Raw genomic sequence first — 21,482 nt, forward strand, 5'->3', positions numbered from 1 at the left:
TCATACCTCTGTCCATCCTAAACATCCCAAATGATGGTGCTGTGGGAGACCCACTGATCCCGGGAGGCATTGCAGTGGCCTAGGTTTGGAAATTCGGTCAGAGAAGTGTTGGGTATTACTTTTAACATTTTATAGCAGGAAAGTGGAAAGAAGAGAGAGAAGAGAAAGGGTGAGAACATTTTCGTATCAGGGACTGTTTTGATTGTTTTAATTCCCTAACCATATGGGGGAACAGGGGAAGTGTTGAGACAATATATAGAGAACAAAGCTGTCAAGGAAAATGCAAGAAATAACCAATCTGCATTATTTGTTAAGTACAAAGGTAATGCTGTAAAATAGGTTTTTAAAAAAATCAGAAACATATCTGTAATACAACGTTTAAAATTTTCTTTTTCAATTTGATAATACATAAAAGAGCCCCGAATGGAGGCATCTTGGTTCAATCAATAGCCGTTGTTTCCTATGTCATTTGTAAATGTTACAGTGTTCTGATATTTATCATATTAAATACTTTTCATTTTTAATGTGATTTACAGGAGAGTGATTAAGACCCTTCTTAGTTTCATGAGAGGACCTGAGGTCAGCAACTGGAAAAAGGGGTTTGGATTCCCGTGTGTTCTGTCACTGTGGCTTGAATGGGTCGTGTCTCCTGTGGAATGTGCCAGTGCTTGTGCCACGTACCTCTGGCAGCTATGGACAACATTTTCCTGACTCAGGAAATTGAGGTCCTCCAATAACTTCGGCATACCCAGTAAGTGGAAAAGTATGCATATACACAGGTAAACTAGAATTTCCATTTTACCGAGGCAGGCTATGAGAAAAATAGCATTGATACCTTTTTAACCTCATCTTACCTAGCAGGAGAAGGAAAACAAGTGGTCAAATATTGGAGCCTAAAATTTTTTTAAAAAGTATTAAGGATAAGAGCCTGAACTATAATGACCGTAAATGGTATTCATTCTAGAAATAACTTTTATGTAATCCTTTATTAAATAAGTGAAATTATTTTTTAGATGTTCCAATAGGAGCTCTGTCCCATCAGTTTACATACTATAAGTCTATTATTTTTTAAATAAAATCAATGAGTTACTTGTTGGAATAATTGGTGAAAGTTCCTGACTAAAGTGAGGTGTGAAATGACTAGACAGATACTCTCTCTGAGAAGCAATTTTGGAGACCAGGTTTGTGGTGAACCAGAGACTCAAGTGTATCTGCCAAGGAAGATCGCTGAACCAACGCAGCATGTCTGTTTTAGATGGAGCAATACAGGGAGGAGATGTAAATCATGGCAGTGTTTTTCCCAAAGGATTCCAGAGTAGTAAAAATACAAATAGCAATCACAACTTGGCTTTATTGTGTCTGTTCACTGTCTGCTAGTTTGTCACAGGGGCTTAAAAACTAGAGATTTAAAGCAAACTGAGAACCACTTAATTTATGCATTAGCCAGACAGCGTCCATATTCTTACTACAACTATGAAAGAAACAGAGCAAATGGATCATGACATGTGCCTCTAATCCTACAATGAGATGCTTACACATCCATGTAACATAACCCAGTATGTTGTAGGTAGAGCGGAGGAAAATCAGTGACAGGTACAGATACTGAACAGATCTAAGACTACAAACATAGAACAATATGATCTCACAGAATTCAATGAAAAATAAAACCAGCAATCCCACTGGGAAACTACTTGCCCTGGTACTTAATGCTTCTCTCTGTTGTGTTGATGATGACGTTACCTCACAGGTGCCACACACCTTCTTCCTTTGACTGCTTCAGGCAGGAACTCTGGGAAAATCGGCACAGGTTGAGGTCTAGTTGAAAACTGGCAAATAATAGGTTCTCTTTGCCTCTTTCTTTCCTTCTCCAATTTATAGGATATCAAAAAGAAACATCATATGAACATGAACTAGTAGCTACACTAGCCCATTAAAAGTTGACTATATGTGAAAGGAAAAGAATGCTGGAGGCCACGTGTCTGTGCATCAGCTTTCCTCAAGAAAAAATATGCACGTTCTAAGGGCTCTTAAAAATGTAGAAAACTTGCCCTGTTACCATGGATTTTTAGAACACCTCTAAACACACACAAAATAGGACAGATTTTACCTACAAATTTCAACCATTGCTTAAACTCTAAAAGCATTTTTTGTATTATTTTGTTTTGATACAGAAGGGAGAACTCAGCTATAAAGAAATATTAAAAAGTATTATTATATATTTTTTGTGTGTGACGATCAGTCTCAAGAATTTTCTGTTGCTTGCCTCCCCCAACTTGTGCTGATATTTTAAAGGATGTGCTCAAGAGTATGAAGCAGGGTGCTTTTGTCCCTTTCCCTTCCCCCTCCCTATCCCACAGCCAAAGAGCCACCCCTCAAATGAGCCATTCCTTTTTGCTTTCATCAATGGTCTCTGTGAAGTTGGGGTCGTTGTTCATGATGGCAGCATCTGCGCTCTCTGCTGACTCTGCTCCCTTCGCTTCGTTGGTGTGGTAGGTGCCCTTGTGACGGAACATGTAGCGAATGAGGAAGACCAAGGTGCAGAGAATGGTGAAAATCACCACAGCAATGACCCCTGGTGGAGACAGGACAAGGACTACAGGTTAAACTTAGTCTTACATATCCCACCAATACTTTCCCCCCACTTCACCATGGTTTCTTCAAACACTACCCTCTCCCATAAAAACACAAACCTCCAAAAACAGTAACTGCAAAAACGAACAGAACTGAAAGGAGAATTAGACCAATTTATGGACTTGGAGATTTCAACACTCTTCTTTCAGTAACTGATAGAACAACTAAACAGAAAATCAATAAGAATTTAGAAGACCTAAAAAACATGACCTTAGGAAATAGCACTAAGCCTACACATCTTCCTTAAAATAAAGGAGGAGGAAGTCCTATTCAACTCATTTTATGAGGCCAGTATTATCCCGATACTAAACTCACACAAACACATTATGAAAAAGAAAATCATCAAGCAATATTCCTCTTAAATAAAATTTAAAAATCAAACCTAGCAATATGTAAAAAATATATTATGATAAAGTGGTGCTAATTCTAGGAATACAAGATTGGTTTTACATTAAAAAAATAAAGCAATGTAATTTATCACATTGGGCAAATAAAGGAGAAAAACCATATGATAATCTCAATAGATGCAGAAAAAGCATATGGCAAACTTTGGAACTGGGATTAAGCAGCATCATACATATATAAGTTATACTCGGAGAGGCAGAAACACTTTTATGAAATAAGACAGAAGCAGGAAGAGAATATGGCAATGGGCAACAGGGTTATCAATATTGATCCAAATATGAGGATTATCTCAGGAGAGTCTAATTATTCTACAGGTAGCCATGGTCAGAAGGAAAGACTGGAACAAATTAGATATTCTGGCTTATTAGTTTTCTGAAACTAGAATGGCACAGTCTTTCCAATGTTTGTAGTAAGCTATCCTGGACCATTTGGGACATGAGAGCATGAAAGTAAAAAAAGATGGGAGGGAGTAAGGACATGTCATGGCTATTGCCTCTCAGCTACTTACTTACATATTCAGATTTGGCTAGCTCACCATTATTCTTTTTTTTACAGGTGTGCATTAGAAAGTAGCCAGGTTACATTTCCACAGTTTATCCACATCCATACTTCATAATCTGAAGCCATATTTAAATAGCAAAATGAATACTAAAAATCTAGATAACTTGTTTTTCCCCTGGACCATATTTTATTGCTTCTGGCCCGGCTGGCATGGCTCAGTGATTGAGCATTGATCTATGAACCAGAAGGTCATGGTTTGATTCCCAGTAGCAGCAAATGCCTGGGTTGTAGGCTCAGAGTGGGATGTGCAGGAGGCAGCCAATCAATGTTTCTCTCTCATCGTTGATGTTTCTATCTCTCTCTCCCTCTACCTGCCTCTCTGGAATTAATTAAAAAATATTTTTTAAAATAAAAAAATGACTGCTCCCCACAGGTGAGTAGCCACAGGAAAGCCTGTTCTGTACATCACCTACCTCCAATGATGGCTGAGTTTCTGTTGACTCCATTTCTTATAGCTTGGCCTTGTCCTGGGTTATATGGAAAATCAGCACTCGCTGTAGAGAAAGAAATGGAAAGTGAGGTCAGAGAGTGAGGTTTACCACTAATCCCAAGTAATATGGCACCTGTCTTCATACAACTCTTTACTTCCCATTTTCCCAAATGAGATGCCCATTTCAGGTGGACCCATCTTGCTGCTACTTCCCAGGAGAATCACAGCAACATCCACCCCCATTCCTGCTGGTTTCCTTCACAGAGAAGTGCTGCAACTCCTTTGGAGGAATATCAGAGACTCAAACTACCCGGGCTGCCTGCTCCAGTTCCACTGACAGACAAGCTTATGGATTATAATACTTAAGTTTGGCTGAAACCTGCCTCCTGTCCACTTTTATCCCATTCACAACTGGTGGCAGTGGCTGTACTTACAGATGAGCTTGTTAAAGCGTGCAGCATTACTTTAAAAAGCAATCACTTCTTGATATTAATATTTTACATGGCTCTAAAAAAACATTGTACACTTCAGGAATATTTTATAAGGGGGTAATATTTCATGAGAGCTGAGAAGAATATTAATTATCTAATAAATATTCTCTTTCTTTCCCTATTATTAAAAATGTAAGAATCAGTTGTATTAAACTTAGCGACTTCTCTAAGATAAAATAAATATAAAGCATGCAAAAGGCAAACATTATGAAGTCTGTATATAGGTCAGGAGAGTTATTATCATTCATGTAAGATAATTTAAAATTAAAGAAAGATTTCATATTTGCTGGACTTCTGCTTGAGAAATTACGCTTTAAGGTAAATCTTGCAATAGCAGCAGCTTCTCTGAAGGCAGACTACCTTAGTCCAGTGGTCGGCAAACTCATTAGTCAACAAAGCCAAATTACAACGATTGAAATTTCTTTTGAGAGTCAAATTTTTTAAACTTAAACTATATAGGTAGGTACATTGTTATTAACTTAATTAAGGTACTCCTAAGGCTTAGGAAGAGCCACACTCAAGGGGCCAAAGAGCCGCATGTGGCTCGCGAGCCGCACTTTGCCGTCCACGGCCTTAGTCTAACCAGAACCATGGCTACTGAATGGCACCAGTAAAAATAAGAAATTTATAGTAGTTATTTGGCATAATTAAATGTGTACACACTGATAAAATAGGTCTGTGTTATGACTTAGGGAATATCTTAGGAAGGACTCAGCTTTTTTCTTTAAAAAAAGGCATTTAAAATATATGTTTTTATTGATTTTAGAGAGAAAGGAAGGGAGAGGGAGAGCGATAGAGAACCAGCAGCCTTTTGGTGCACAGGATGATGCTCAACCAAATAAGCCACACTGGCCAGGGCAAGATTTGGTTATTAACACACACAATTTCTGATGTAGACTACAATTCAAAACACAGGAGTTGCTTTTCAAGGAAGAAAACTTATACCTTCACCTACCTCCAATGATGGTACAGTTCCTAGGCCTTTTGATGTTGTAACAACTCACTCTGGACACCATTTAGCCCATGTCCTAAAAACATCATCCAGCTTGTATGCGGCCTAGCTGGGATCAGAACCCAGGTAGGCCGCAGTCAATAAACTTCCCTATCCTGCCTTTTAGGGCTGTGGGGAGACAGACAGGGGGGCTGTGGAGGAAGTCAGGCCTCAGACAGTTCAGCTTGGGCAGGGCCTATGAGAGGAAGAGCCTTTTATAGGGGATGGGTGAGAAAAATTTGTTTTGTTTTAGACATGTCAAGTTTGAAGTGTCTACAGGACACTCAGGCAGAGAGATCTACTTACTGGATATTTTGTGAGTTGGGTCATATTTCTCATCTCCTTTTGAAAATACACAGACATCTTCTGTCCTCCTTTAAATAATCTGAACTTTCAAAATATATTAAGTATAGTGACAAAAACTCACAGTGGTAATTCAGTTATTCTACTAGAGGCCCTGGGTATGACATTCGTGCACTTGGTGGTGGGGGGAGGGGTTCCTCAGCCCGGCCTGCACCCTTTCGCAGTCCCGGAGCCCTTGGGGGATGTCCGCAGTCAGACATCCTTAGCGCTGCCGCCACTGTGCTCGCCAGTCCTGAGCCCGGCTTGTGGCTGAGTGGCGCTCCCCCTGTGGGAACACACTGACCACAAGGGGGCAGCTCCTGCATTGAGCGTCTGCCCCCTGGTGGTCAGTGCACGTCATAGCCACCAGTCGTTCCTCCGTTCGGTTGATTTGCATATTACCCATTTATTATATAGGAAGGAAGGAGGATTGTGTGTTATTCACAAGACTATGAAATTGGTTGCTTTTCTGCTTCAGGTGATGTGGATGGTAGAACATAGCATAGTTTCTCTCTGCTCCAAAGCCTGCTCCATGGCTTTGCATCCTTGGCCACAAAACTGAGTTAACATAGATATTTAGAGATATTGACATGTTTTCCCTGGTTCCCTTGAAGTTATTGACATAAGCATTAGTGGAAGGTGTGGATGTGACCTGAGATGACCCGAGGAGAAGAGCCAGCAGAGAATATTTATAAATATCCTAGGATTGTCTTTGGTATAATAATCTGAACTCTTTGGCAAATGGAGCAAAGCTTCCCTTGAGCTGAATTTCTCTTCTGCCTCTTCCCTCATGGAGCCACCACATTCCCTACTCAACATTCTAGGCCAGCCGTGGGCAAACTATGGCCCGCGGGCCGGATCCGGCCCGTTTGAAATGAATAAAACTAAAAAAAAAAAAGACCATACCCTTTTATGTAATGATGTTTACTTTGAATTTATATTAGTTCACGCAAACACTCCATCCATGCTTTTGTTCCGGCCCTCCGGTCCAGTTTAAGAACCCACTGTGGCCCTCGAGTCAAAAAGTTTGCCACCCCTGTTCTAGGCACGGATTCCTGATGCTTCTGGTTGATGTGCCTTTGCTCATCCACATGGCACTCTCTGTCTAGACTTCCTGTTTGCCTTTCCTCTCTTTGTCCATGAAATCCTTTGTCTTTCCTGAAACTATCCCCAACCACCTCTTTTCAGTGGCTATCATCGTAATTCTTGTCACTCCTTATGCAATAGTCACCCTCTTAAAGTCAGGGGCCAGTCTTAATTATGTTTGCAGTCCCAATGACAAACAGTGCAGACAAGAAGCAGAGCTAATTGGATGCTCGTTGACTGGTGCAATTAAAATCAGTCCATTAAGAGATGTGTAAATGTTTGTGTAGCCTCTTCTGATAATAAAGACTCCCATGCAGATATAATTTTAAGAGTCAGCTGCCTAAACCCAACCCAACCCTTAAAGCAAAGCAGCATTCTTATTCTTCCCAATAAAGGCAATGAACATACAGAATACAGAGAGGCTACTAATGATTCCTGTGTCCACTAGCCTTTGGAGATTAGCTGAGAACAATCAGTGGAAAACCCTCAGGTACAACGGAAGTCCTCGTGAAACTAAGAGCAGGGTTCTGTTTTTTTTAGCATGAGCATCCCCATTTTCATGGCTTTATTGATAACTTAAGCCTGGTTGTCTTAATGCATGTGAGTGCTCACTCCCTTGAGGCAAATTCACATTATTTTGATGAGCAGAGTTATGGCTATTTTAATAGATATATTCCAAATGATTTCATCTCATCTGTCCTTCCCCTTGGGGACCAAGAGCCTCTTGGAAATGCACACAGAGAAACATGGATACCAAGAAATACGCTGGGACCAGACCTCAAACCCACCCATGGCACATGCTCCGCTCTGTGGCTAACTTCCCAAAGTTTGCTAGAACACAGCAATTTCAGTGGTACTGGAGTATCAAGGAGCCGATATTTTAGACAATGTCATGAGTAGTTCAAAATAGACTTTAGATATTAACAGTCTCAAGACCAGATTTGCATCAAACAGGCAAAGGCTATTTTCAATACACTTTTTTTCGGGATCCCCAAATGATACTGCGCGACGATGGCCACCAAGGCGTGGCGCTGTTCCAGCTCTGACTTAGAGTCTCACAGAACCGTGTGTATCTCTGCTTATCTCCCTGGCTGTTTGTTCATTCTATCCATAGACCATGCTTCCTTTGTACCACACAGAGAGTAGCTCTTCTCCCCTCCCCCACCAGCAGAGGACAACAGAACAGATTCCTGCAGGAATTGAGGATTAGAGAGTTTCCACCATTGGACGTGCTCTTGAAATAGCCTGGCTGAGGCCTCAGAGCCCATAGAGGCACTACAGCCCTTCTCACTCAGAGAAGGCAAATGTATCATAGACGTCAACATATTCAGACATGGATCACAGTCTTCTTAACAAATAGATTCTTCCTTTGCCTTCCATGTGAGGCGCAACCTGAGAGCTCAGCACTGGTGTTTCCTTTCCCCTCCTCCATCTTCAGGTTGCGGGGGGAGGGGGGGGAAGGAAATAACACACATACTTGGTAAGAGCAGGCCCAGGGGAAGTTATTCCCATAACTATACGGATACAATAAAAAGGTCAGGTATTAGAACTGGGTGAGCAAAAATGCACTTTCCTTCCCCCCAAAAGAAAGGAAAACAAGGATGCTTTATTCTCTTTTCTAAGGGCAGTTTGCCCTCCCCCTTGCCACCTTCTTGGAAGGATTTCTCAGGAAGCGAATGTGAGTCCGACTGGCACTCTCCTATCTGTGTGCTGGGCAGGGGTGTGTGTGGTGTCCTTCCCTGGCATCTGGGACAACAAGGGCTTGAGTGCCAGTGACAAGTAATGAACCCACCTGTCCAGATGTGAGGCCCATTACACAACCAAAGCCCCCAGTGACCATGTAGGGTATTTAGGTATTTATATGTGACAAGTAGCAAAGCTCTAATTCTAGGATTACGTGAAATGAATCATCAATGGCACTGACTACACTTTCCTCAGATATAAAACTCTCTAGGGCCCAGGATACCAAACATGTTTTTAATTGCCAATTCACATAAAATTCACATTCCAGGAACAAGCTGTTTAGGAAATAATAATAGCACTTCCTACAAGTCAGGTCCTGTTTTAAGTCCTTTTCATGTATTAACTCATTTCATCCTCATGTGAGCCTTGTGAGGTGGGCATATTCCTACACTTGGGAAGCTAAAAATGTGTCTGAGATCCCATGACCAGTAACAGGAGGAGCCAGGGTTTGAACCAGGAAATTGGCTCCAGAAACCACTTACAAAAACTAAGCTGACCTCTCTCTCTCTGATGAGAAGTGATCCGTCTACACTGGCTCTATCCAATTGTCAACAATATGACATGCTTTTATGGCGACCCACTAACTTAGCCTAATTGCTTCTCTGTGGCTGGGGGGCTCTCTGGGGAGACCAATGATATCTAAAAGCTCTGACTGCACTTGTCCGACTTCAAAAGCTGAGCATGAAGAAACCTTTTTTGTCTGACATAGTATAATTCCACATGATGACAGTATCAGCTGAACCATGTGATAAACTGAGGGCTCCGAACCAGCACTGCAGAAGAACAGAAGCCCAATAGTCCTGGTTCCAGCACCAATCCCTCAGGGGCCCAACCAGCCCAGAGAGAATGGTGATCACCATTCTAGAAGCACGTGTGAAATCATGAATAGTGCTAATTGTGCTTTTAAACATTACTGTTGGAATGTAATTTTTACTGCATTTTTAGAATGTGAAAATTAATAGAAATTTCAAGGCAGGTGCTTAAGTATAATAAATGGAATTTAGACAGTTTTAAGAATAGGTTATTAAAAAGAGATCTGCATTCTTTAGCCTCAAATTTATTGCCTGAGCCATTGATCAGGTAGGGAGAAGATGGAACAATAAAGATTATTATTTTTTCACTACAGAATATAAATGAGGTAGTTGTGGTTTTTATTTACTATGTTTCAAAATATATAAAATTGTAGACTTTAGGCTCAGAAACCAATTGCAAATAAAACACTCGTTTAAATGCATATAAAAATAAATCGAGGTTATCTAACATAAAACCCCCCCAGAATAAAAGGCACTAAAAGCTTTAGGTTGTCATATATCAGGGACAAAAAAATTAGAGAGTAGCTGACATCTCCTTGAGAAAATATCTCCATGGAAACCACTTAAGCTTCAGCATCTAAAGTGATAATGTGAGACACTCCAACAAAACTGCTATTAATTGTAATTTAATTCAAATTGCAGCACGATGTTTGCAGTGGGGTCTGGGCTAGATGATGTATATATGCCTTTGTTCTTCCCAGCTTCTTTGTTTCGTTTGCTTTATTCTCTTCCTTTAAATTTGAGTGGTATGGCAGAAATTTTTTTTTTTAAGTAATGCATTTTAAGCATTTGCTATTGACTGATATTTTAGAAACAGAAGTGAAATAAAAGGTTTTCGATTAAGATGCTGAAGATATAAGGAGCTGCTGTTTTATTCTGGGAGAAGTTACTGCTGATCACGTTCAGGAGGGAGGGATTGGTGGGCCACGGCTTCGTGAACCTCAGTCTCGTATCTATACATATAGCCATCACCTCAGTTTCCACAGAAAGCTAGACAGCTAGAATTCTAGTCTCAAACGGGGAAGAGATTATGAGATTTTGGCTCTGACAAGTGAAATAAAAACTTTCCATTTCCAGCCTGTATGAGTGTTCAAGATCCAGGGACTCAAAGAGGTTCTTTAGGTGAAAAGAAACAGAATAAAGGAAACTGTCATCTGCTGTATGTCTTGGTTGTGAACATAATGCCAACTTCTATACAAAAGGACTGAATGGGCATCGATTTTATTCGCTTCCCTCCTTCCAGTGGGTTTTTAAGGCAATTTCTGAATTGTCTCAATTGCTTTTCAGGAAAAAGATTTACTGATAATCCTAGACTAGGATGACATTACATTCTTTTGTCCGGGAAAGTATAAATAGGTATTTTTAATAGGAAATATCTCATTATTGGTAGAAGCTCAGACTTTGTATTCCATAAACACTAAAGTAAGTCATGTGGTGTCCATTTTCATGTTAGAGATGTCTTCTTATTTCTCAGGTGGGCAAACTGTTTCTTCTTTTGTTAGTAGTAATTGTGTAGGAATCAATCATCAAAGCTATGGTTGGATAACATTGTGGGCTCCTGAGGATCACAGATGGTTACAACTGGCTTTCCATCCCACAACCTGTCTCTACATCTGGGAGGCTAAGGCGCAGGATGGTGTGTAGGTCACGGTTATGTAGCTGGTAGGTGCTCAAGTCACTTCGGCCAAGTCTCTGGATTCACCTGGGACTTACTGTCGTTCTCCACCACAGGGTGCTATAGACTCATGTTGGCATTAATTGGATGCAGGAACGCAGAAGCCCCAAGGCTGGGGGAATAAGATAAATTTGGGCGGTGCCATTCAAACCCCTTTCTGAGGGAGAGCACGGTTTCCAGATTGTCCTCAGCAGCAGCGGGACCCCCTTCAGGGCCTGTCCCTTCCAACTCACAAAGGGTGCTGAGGGCAGGAATAAAAGGGCTCTGCATCGTGTAGCTGGTGGGTTCTTTAGGCTTTTTCTTTCTCCTTGAAACTCATTCTCATGTGCCTTTTGCAGACACAAATAGATTGATTCCTGAGTGCTTTGGTTCAGAGCGTTCAAATGTTAGGGAGCATACAAACCACCTGGTGTTGTGCTAAAATGCAGGTTCTGATTGGGCTGGTCTGGGGCGGGGCCTGGGCATCTGCATTCCTCACAGGTGGTTGGGTACTTGAGCAGCAGAGCTATAACTGAAACCCTGGAGGTTCATATTCCTTCTGAGCATCTTGCCTTCCCTCCCCCCTTCAGAATCATTTGTGTGCTCTTACTGACTTACATGAGAATTCACCCCATGGTTCCATTATCTTTAGCCCTATTTCTTTCTTTTTTAAAAAATCCTCACCTGAGGATATGTTTCCATTGATTTTTAGAGAGAGAGGAAGGGAGAGAAGGAGAGAGAAACATTGATTGGTTGCTTCCCTACATGCCCTGACCAGGGATTGAACCAGCAACCTAGGTGTGTGTACCCTAACCAGAAATCAAACCTGTAACCTTTTGGTAGGGGATGACAGATGACGCTCCAACCAGGGGTACAGTCTCACTTTCCAAGGAGAGGGTGCTTGAGAAAATAACCATCATAAGAAGTTAAAGCCACCAAATACAGTGAATAAGCCCCAAAGCGCACCTATAAAGACATTCCCTGATGTTTTTGCCCAGACAGTGGTCAAGAGTTGGCACTGTTCATGAGATGACCGTCTCTGGGAGACCCTGGAGCTGGTGCCTTCAGGCTTCTGCTGAGGACACCTCCACCGGGCACTGGGCAAGGGTTAGCAAAGGCTTTGGATGTCCAGAACTTCTGGCTTGGGAGCTTGATTAAAATAACTTTTTGATAACCCCAAATCTAGTCAAAAGATGATTTCGTCATTTGTGAGAGTACTGAGCACATTTAATCATCTGAGGAGGCAGGCACGGAAGAAGGGTCTCCTCTCACGCCCCTGTGCGAGTTTCTAGTCAGTTCAAGGGCCATAATTTGCCTGTTTTGAAAACAGCAGAATATTGCTGCTTTGCTTCTGCCATCATCGTATGTCTTTTGAGGTAAGTACGGGGAATAACAAAATGCATTTGGAAAAACACTTAATCTTCTGCTATAACCTCTATATCTCAGTGTGCAGAACACGTCTTCAGTTTCAGACGATGAATGTGCTCCTGCTCTCCGTGGACTCGCTCTGTCAATATTCATACGGCTTTGGCTTTGGTTTGGAGGACGTCTGTTGTAATTGCTCTTTCACCAAAATGTAAAATTGACTCTTTTTTATTCCTCAGTGCTCAGAAACCAGGACACAGATGAGGAGTGTTTCTGAGAACACAGTGTCGTCTACCCGGATCCAGCCCGCTGACCGGCTCCCGGCTGCACTGTGTGTGTGGACGATTAGAAAGGGCAGTGAGCAAAGCTAAAGTGCTTTAAAAATTAATTCTGCACGTATTTTAAGTCTTTTATCAATGCCCAGCAGGGCTCGTGCTTTTGAAATACTCTTTTCAGTTGCATTAGCAGAAGTGAAACATGTAATTCCAATCCCAAGACATGTCTTGTCTTCTAAGAAGGCCAACCTCAGAAAACTGACGCTGCAACCCCCTCGCTGGGTATTTCCGTCATCTTTTGAGTTGTTCTTCCTGGATGAACCTTAGATCTCAAAGGACAGTGTCTTTGCTTGTTGGCAGATGGAGTGCCTAATGGCCACTGAAGGAACCCTGTGAAAAGAAAAGGCTTCTAAAGCTTCCCGATGCTGCCCCACCAAAGGCCTCCTCCAGGTGCCGCTCCCATCAGGACCTCTCATTCATGTCAACAGAGTGTGAAAAAAATACTCTAGCCATCCTGGGTGTGTATCAAAAAAGAGAAAGAAAAAAAAAAAATACTCTAGCCATTCTGGGTGTGTATCAAAGAAGAGAAAGAAAAAAAAAATAAAGCGGGGGGTGGGGGAGTGTGCAGAGCAGCATTCATGGGGTGGCAGAAGACAGGAAAACAGTTCACAATAAAGAACTGGAAATCTTTTACGTTTAAATTCGATTATTTTCCTGGAGAAGAAGGAGAAGTGGGGAAAGCACTGAATCTGAAGGGCGTCTACCTGACATTTAGGCCTGGCAATGCCGGTCTCTGTGTACCTTTCAGCAGGTGCTGTAAACAGGGGGCTGGGCAGCATCTCGGGACGGGGCGCGGCCGAGGAGTCTCCAGACTGTGCGGTGTGTGTGAGGCAGGGTTGAGCTAGCCCACAGCAGCCACTCCGCTCTTTCTTGGGGGCATGAAGGCATTTGCTTTCTCTGAGTCTCATTTCCCTTATCTTTACTTATTTAGTTATTTATTTTTTAAGATACATTTTTATTGACTTCAGAGAGGAAGGGAGAGAGATAGAGACAGAAACATCAATGATGAGAGAGAATCATTGATTGCTGCCTCCTGCACTAGGGATTGAACCTGCAACCTGGGCATGTGCCCTGACCAGGAATTGAACCTTGACCTCCTGGTTCATAGGTCTACGGTCAACCACTGAGCCACGCCGGCTGGGCTCATTTTCCTTCTCTTTAAAAGTGGCTAATAATGTCCACTCATACATATAGACCCCCGAGGATGAAACAAAATCTTGCCCTGATAGCATTTCAGCAACTAAAGTCCTTTAAAATTTTAAACTGTCATTTATCCTTTTCAGTTTTTTAAAAGTTAAAATTCCCAAGTCAATTCTTGGAAACCACTCTTTGCCATTCCCAAGAGGGAAATGTCAAAGCGATTTGGTCTCCATGTTTAAAATAACTTTCATATGGTTTATTGTATATTTAGATTTTAACATAAAGTTGATTTTACTTTTTCTCCCTGAGCCTTCCGGGGTTGTTCCTCGCTAGAAACTGAACAGCAGAATCAAGAATCCACCTGCCCTTTCTGCAGCACAAAACTGAGGCAAAAACAAATACCGTGATTTCCTGGAGTCAGTGGTTCTGCCATCGCTGGAGAAGTTGCCATAGTAGTGAGGATGCCTGTGTTTCCCCGCATTTCCCCAGCCCCACGTGAGGGAGACCACAGCTGAGAGGATGGCCCGGCACAGAACCCTGGAGAGAGGCCTCTCCAAGGCCCCTGCCCGGTGCGGTGGACGAAGCGGGCGAGCACAGAGAGAAGACTGGGAGAGAATCCTGCCCTTCCTGGGGCTCAAAATCTAAGGGAAAGAAAGGTGGAAAGGCAAAGGGAAACTGGGACTGAAAGTGACGCCCACACAGGGAGGAACAAGGACCGTAGACGTTGTCCCATAGTTGATGTTTGTGACCCTTTTGATTTATTCACAGTGGAGTTTTCAGAGAGTTAAACAACTCTGGTTGGGAAAGAACAGAACCTGAGCAAAGGCAGCGCCTGCCACACGGGAGTGACTAGAGAGCAGCACAGGAAAGAGAGGATGCTGAGCAGGGTGTGGTGCTGCAGGGACTCCAACCTCACTGCCCATCCCTGTAGCCACTTATGAGAGGTTGGCTGTCTATCATGTCTCACCATGGCCCTCACTGCTTTGCAAAACACAGGCTTGACAAATCTGTTCTGTGATGTGGGAGGCTGTGGCAGCTTAAGGAAGCCTCTAAGGTCTTTTCAGGCCCCTTGGATAAACATCTAGTTAAAAATATTAATGCCAAGACTCTGCATCTGGAACGTGCAGTATGGGAGGTAGGGTCAGAAGTGAGAGTTTTGGGCTTAGAGCTGAGATTTGTTAACTTTGGTCCACATTCCTCTGAAGAGGATGATATACCACCCCCCCCCCGCCCATAATGAAAATGAGATAATTAAACATTCAAATTACAAAGTTAAAGAGCAGCAAATATAAATTTAAAGAAGTCAAGTAAAAGCAAGTGGTAAAAGCAAACAGAAAAATGATAGCACTAATAAATAAATCCAAAGCTGGTTCTTTGAGGAAAAAAATCTAACCAAGAAGAAAACCTAAATCTATAATATGAAAAATAGGACTAAAATCTTCTAGAGAAAATTTTAAAAAAATTCTGAATGGAGATGACAAAAAGCCATAAAACATTTTTATTTCATCATGCAAAAAATTTTAAAAATTACATGAAAAAACCCCATAAATGAAAAAATAGAGATCAAACTAGAAAAACACTCAAACATAGTAAAATACTAATTAACTTATCATATAAAGAATTCATATAAGTAGTAAATGACCAACAAATAGGAAAGAATATAAATATTTGGTCGAAGAACATAAATAGGCAGTTCATGAAAAAATAAATACAAGTGACTTATAAATGTATACAAAGATACTTAAGCTCACTTATAATTAATGAAATCCAAATTAAAACAATAAAATTTTATTTTTTCAAATAAAATGTAGCCGAAACCGGTTTGGCTCAGTGGATAGAGCGTCGGCCTGCGGACTGAAAGGTCCCAGGTTCGATTCCGGTGAAGGGCATGTACCTGGGTTGCGGGCACATCCCCAGTAGGAGATGTGCAGGAGGCAGCTGATCGATGTTTCTAACTCTCTATCTCTCTCCCTTCCTCTCTGTAAAAAATCAATAAAATATATATATAAAAAATAAATAAAATGTAGCAAGTTTAAAAGAATATTATGATGTACTGTGTTAAGGGTGTGGGGAAAAAGATTCTCATACTGTATTGGATTGGGGGTACTAAATCATTGGAGGCTGACATATAATAGCTATCAAAATTAAAAATATATCCCTTTATTCAACAATGTCACATGTGCAAAGCTAGTCATCATGGAAACGAAAGATGGGAACAACTTAAATGACTAATGGATCAGATATCTGTAACTTAATATTATATTTAACTTAAGCTGTGTAAATGTGCTTGGTGTTCTTGCAGAAAAGCAGAATTTGCAGAAAAAATGCAAATTAGAAAAGGGGGAATAATAACTGTTCTTTGCACTTGAATAAATGTTACCTGTGTGGGTCACTGATGAGGAGAAAAGACACACAAGAGAATAAAAAGATTAGGTGTCAGGGATTGAACGCATTAATCATGTAATCTTAGCATAAGGATGCAAAAAGGGAACTAACTGCTCAGAAATAATTAAGATGTCAGTATAAAAGCTGGAAAGATTATTTTAAGTGCCTGCAGGTGGTAAAGAAAACCACCTACCAGCTTGTAATTATGAAGGAAACTGAATAAATATATTCAGTTTTAAATGTTCATCATATTCATAACTCTTTTGCATATGAAGATATAAAAGTATTTTATCTTCAGATGGTGGAAAGGAAATTTGGAATATAGATAAGAAATCAAGTCATTAAAAATCATACCTTAGAGGTAAGGGAGGGGTGCCTTTAGAAGTCAAACTCACATTCCCAGGGGTCAAGTGCTGTGTTGAGTTCAAGCCTCACTTCTCAGTTTGAAGTAGTTGGCAGACTGTGCTCTGGAATCTAACTGGGCGAGGTTGTTACCTTGAGTGAGCCCTGGTACCAGATTCCATCGAGCTCCCAATTTATGTGGGAGAACACATTCCTAAGAGGGCTGGTTTTTCAATAGCTCTGTGAACCTGAGTGAATCCCCTGGACAAGTCTGGGTTTGGATCCTCCCGGCTTCCTGACAACCTTGACCCTGGGTCTGGGCAGGAGGAGAATGGGGCCGTGGTTAACTGTTTTTCCACTCTGCTCAGTGCTCCTGGGTTTTCCATGTCCCACCCATTGAGAGTTCTTGGTCAAGAGTCCCTCATTGTCAGATGGAGGTTAGCTTTAGGGTGGGAGGCAGGGAAGTCAAGGTTACAGTGGAGGCTGTTCAACTGCCAGCACCCAGCTGAGGCCGATTCTCTGGGGCCTTCTGGGGCGCACATGGTACACTTGTAAATTAACAGAGGTATGGGCACCGTCACATACCTGTGCTGAGAATATTACGCACTAGAAGTCCTTTATAAATCTTTATAACTAGTTATACTCTTTATAAACAGAAGATTCCTTAGGGAGTGAACCTTACATCTTAGAGTGCTCTGTCTATGGTATGATATTTTATAAAAGGTTCTAGGATCTGTGTGGCCTTTGGTCTGATGTATTCTGTATCAAGTATCATGAATGTGATAAAACACCTCAAGGCATACTAGGAATGCCCCCGTGCTGTACAGTTTGGAGTTGGTTCTTAGTGCAGAAATTTACAGCATCTGACTCGTGGATGTATTTTTTTTTTTTCCAGAATGTGCTCTGCTGTCCATGGTTATACTCCTGCTGGGAAATCCTTGCTGTTTCAAGGAAAGAAGATTCCTGGATTCGACCAAGAGAAAGAACAGAGCCTGAGGTCGAGAGGCGGGTCCCAGCAATTTCCCGCTGCTCTGCGACCTTTAATGCACCAGAACTCAGGGCTGGTGTGTTTTTTCTCCCTTGTAACTATTGTTCTAAAAATATTCCTCAGGACCCTAATGATGTGCTTTAGAAACAGGCGGAACCTCCTATCAATGGGGAAAACCAGGCAGAAAAGACAGCAACTGGATGTTCCTAATAGAGCAGAATTGACGTAAATCAAATTAATGCTATTTTGTTTACTGTTTCCCCCTATAAAAATGCACTCTTACTCCCTGTGCTTACATCCCTGTGTTCGGGATGGTCCTGTCACACTGCCCAGGGCCTTCCACACTCCAATCACGTGGGAACCGCCTTCACATTTTTTTGCCATTATCCATGCAAAATCTAATGATTATTTATTTACTTATTGTCACTAAATTGATCCAATTTCTATTTTAAATAAATACACTGATACAACTTTTTAAACCTACTGAGTGATTCTATTTATTCTGTCAGGGCTCTAAACAGAAGCCTGTTCTCTCTTTAATGAAGGTTAACAGCAAGGCAGGGGGGTGTTAAGGACATGTCACAACCAATCGGAGACTTTCTCTTTGACAAAATTTGAGGGGCTGAAAGAGAAATAAACAGGAAGTGACTTTACACTGTTATACAATGCCATGTCTATTTTCTTTCCACAGTGACCTGGTGACCCCCTATCAAAGGCACCAGGCTGCACTGCAGGAGTCAGACTTCCTCCCTGGGAATGTGATAAAACACCTCAACCTGCCAACTACACGTGTCTCTTGCTTTGGAAAATACTGACAGAGTCCACAAAGTGTCAGAGAGGCAATGAATAACTCAGCCAGCAGTGTCATAGAAGAGAGAAAGGATCTTATTACACGAAGCCAGCATAACTTAGAATATATTTTCTGTTTTTACCATCTGATATCATCTAAGTAAGAGCGATGTCAGGGAGCACAAAGAACGCGAGACCTAGGGGTGGATGTCTTGAATTCTAATCTCCAGGTCTCTGCAAAGCACATACCCTGGTGAGGGTGTGAAGTGAGTAGCTTTGGTTTATCACTGACATCCCTTCAATACTGAGGCCATCTTCACATCCAGGGGTGTGCATTATTTTTGAAGATGCACATACTTCATTTAAAAAAATGTTTTTATTGGTTTTGGAGAGAGAGAGAGAAACATGGATGTGAAAGAGAAACAGCGATCCATTGCCTTCTATACACACCCTGACCGGGGACCAAACTCACAACCTGGGCATGTGCTCTGACCAGAAATCGAACTGGCGCTCAACCAACTGAGCAACACCGGCAGGGCCACATCTTCATGTTAAATAGCATCCCCCGCCCCAATATCCTTTCAAATTACGTTTGCAGTTGATTCAATAAATTGAATAATATTTGGACATCTTCCTCAAACTGCGGTTCCTTCCTGGGGTCAACAACTTCTATAATGACACCCTTTCATGAGAGCTAGAGTTCGGCCCCAAACTGCGGAATTCTTGTTGGGTTGTTTGACGTATGCTTTTCCAGTTTCAAGAAGCCGATTGGCTGCCCTCAAGTTTAGAAGAGAACTTCTGTGTCTCCATGAGCTTCCTTAGAAGATGGTCAGAGGAGCCCAACCTTTTGCAAGCTTATTGCTACAGCTTTTCAATTTGAGACTTCCCCATCTAAAGGCTTCGTTGCTTTTCATAAACTGTTTTTATTGTTGTTGCTGCATTATTTGGGTATTAATTTCCTGTTCTTTTGGTAACCTTATTAGTTTAAACTGAGGACATTTGCAATTCAACAGCTGCAGAAAGAGATTTTTTTGGAGTTTCTGTTATCTGATAAAACGTAGAAACTTCAGGGAAACGAGGCTGCCATAAATTCCCCCTTCTGAATGGCTTTTCCTCCCCTTTGGAAGGAGACCAAGAGTAAAATTACCATAAATCCCCTCCCTTGGGGAGTTTTATGGCTTAAAGAAGACAGAAAGACCACTCCTACCTGCATAAACAAGCATGATCACAAACTTGCTTCTCTCTCTTCTGTTCTTGTAGGAACCCATTTGTTCTTCTCCTCTCTCCCTGTTCCCCATTGAGTAAGGCATATAAGCCTTTAACCATTTATTAAGCTAACCCTTTTATAAGCTTGCACATCTATAAACGTTTTTCTTCTGTTACTGTCTTTTATCAGTTTAATCTGCAGGCCTCTAATTACTGGACATAAGAGGGTAGAGGAAAAGTTTTCCTCCCTGATGCTAAGCCACTGGAGGCTGCTAGTCAGTGACCGTCCTTTCTGTCTCTGTCTTTCTCTGTCCCCATGTCCAGCGCCTGCCTCCCATTCTCTCTCATATTCCTATTCACCTAAAGGAAAAGAATAAAATCATATTATCTAAACAAGACTTCAGCAGCTTGTTTTCTGTCCTTCCAATTAAGTTCATATTTCTTCATACACATTTTCATAATTATGGAAATTAATTGGGAATTCCAATTATGGGATAAATTATGGTGATGAGATCGATACAGCAACTGATTAACACCAGGTAAGACCTCTGCCCAAGTACAAGTGGATTTTTCTGCAAATTGACCTTATAGTCTATAGTACAGGCCAACCATAATACCTGGGGTGCAGAAATTTGATTTGAACACTGAATAATAACAGAAGTGTTCCTTGTTCATTATAGCAATCAAAAGAATAAAATTGTCATGCAGAAATCATGATTTTGAAAAAACCCCAAATGAATCCAAACTGTTTGGTTCCCACAACTGTACCTCACAGTCCACAATGTAAGTAATTTGCTAATTAAGACAGAATGACTATGAGCTTGTATTGGCCCAAAGTAGCATCTAGATGTTTTTGAAACTAATTTATTGGCAGCCGGCTTAAACCACACGTGCTTAGGACCTCATGCAGGGAGTACCTGGAACGGCTTAAGCACCTGTGTGTCTCAAAGTTCCTGTGCTATCCCCATCCACTCTGGCATTTGGAGGAATTTATCTGGAAAGTCTGTTCCTCAGTAGCCCTGACATCTGTCTTTTCTCATCTCGTATTTTCATTCCTGTTTTTCTTCTCTCAGCATTAGGAATGCTTCCTGCCATTCCAGCCCACAAGGAAACCAATCCACTGAGCGATCCTAACGACATTCACGGAAGGGAATTCTTCAGATGCACCCTTGGCACACAGCACCCCTCACTGTGTTATGGGAATCCATGTATGAGGAACAATTGTTTAGTCTGTAAACTGGCTATTCTGACAACGGGGCAATTTGGGCTTCTGTGGAAGCTTCACAAAGCTTTGCAGCACAAATCCTGGCAAGGACCACAATGAGAGCTGCGCTTAAAGCTGAGACACATGGTGCGCGGGACTGGAATACACAAAAGCAATCAAACGTGTCACGCTTACACTAGGAATGGTTATGAATTAGACATTAGGGTGGGGGAGGACTGGGAAGTCTTTAGTAGACATCCAAGCCTCATAGAAAACTGTGTCTAACGTAATAATGACCACATTGGTAATAGTATTGCAGCTAAACTTTAGTGAAGCTTGCTACATGTCTATAACTGCACTAAGTGCTTTAAATACATAATCTCAAATATAATTCTATGGGTTAGTCTTAGTATTTCCACTTGAGATATGGGGAAATTGAGGAATTAGTTTGGAATACCTGCCCCTGTATGACCTGCTGGTGAGGGCACTTATGCCACCTTGCCCCCCTCCTCATCCTATTCCTGTCTTTGGCACCATATGTTGCTTTGGAGACCCCTGAATGTTAGATTTAGAGATCACTTA

At 41.6% G+C, this 21,482-nt stretch overlaps 1 protein-coding gene across 1 annotated transcript in view; it reads right to left on the reverse strand.

The window, feature by feature from the left end:
- Positions 1 to 1,981: 1,981 nt before the first annotated feature.
- Positions 1,982 to 21,482, reverse strand: part of CNTNAP2 (contactin associated protein like 2) — a 1,215,871-nt gene continuing 1,196,370 nt past the window's right edge. Inside the window, exons 22-23 of the mRNA XM_006088715.3 lie at positions 4,011 to 4,091; positions 1,982 to 2,572 (exon numbers count right to left, since the gene is read on the reverse strand). Of these exons, the coding sequence (XP_006088777.1) occupies positions 2,373 to 2,572; positions 4,011 to 4,091 (281 nt within the window). The 3' untranslated portion in view covers positions 1,982 to 2,372. The remainder of the gene's footprint in view (positions 2,573 to 4,010; positions 4,092 to 21,482) is intronic.

The sequence above is a fragment of the Myotis lucifugus genome, unplaced genomic scaffold (assembly GCF_000147115.1).
Source record: "Myotis lucifugus unplaced genomic scaffold, Myoluc2.0 scaffold_51, whole genome shotgun sequence".
Classification (NCBI taxonomy): Eukaryota; Metazoa; Chordata; class Mammalia; order Chiroptera; family Vespertilionidae; genus Myotis; species Myotis lucifugus.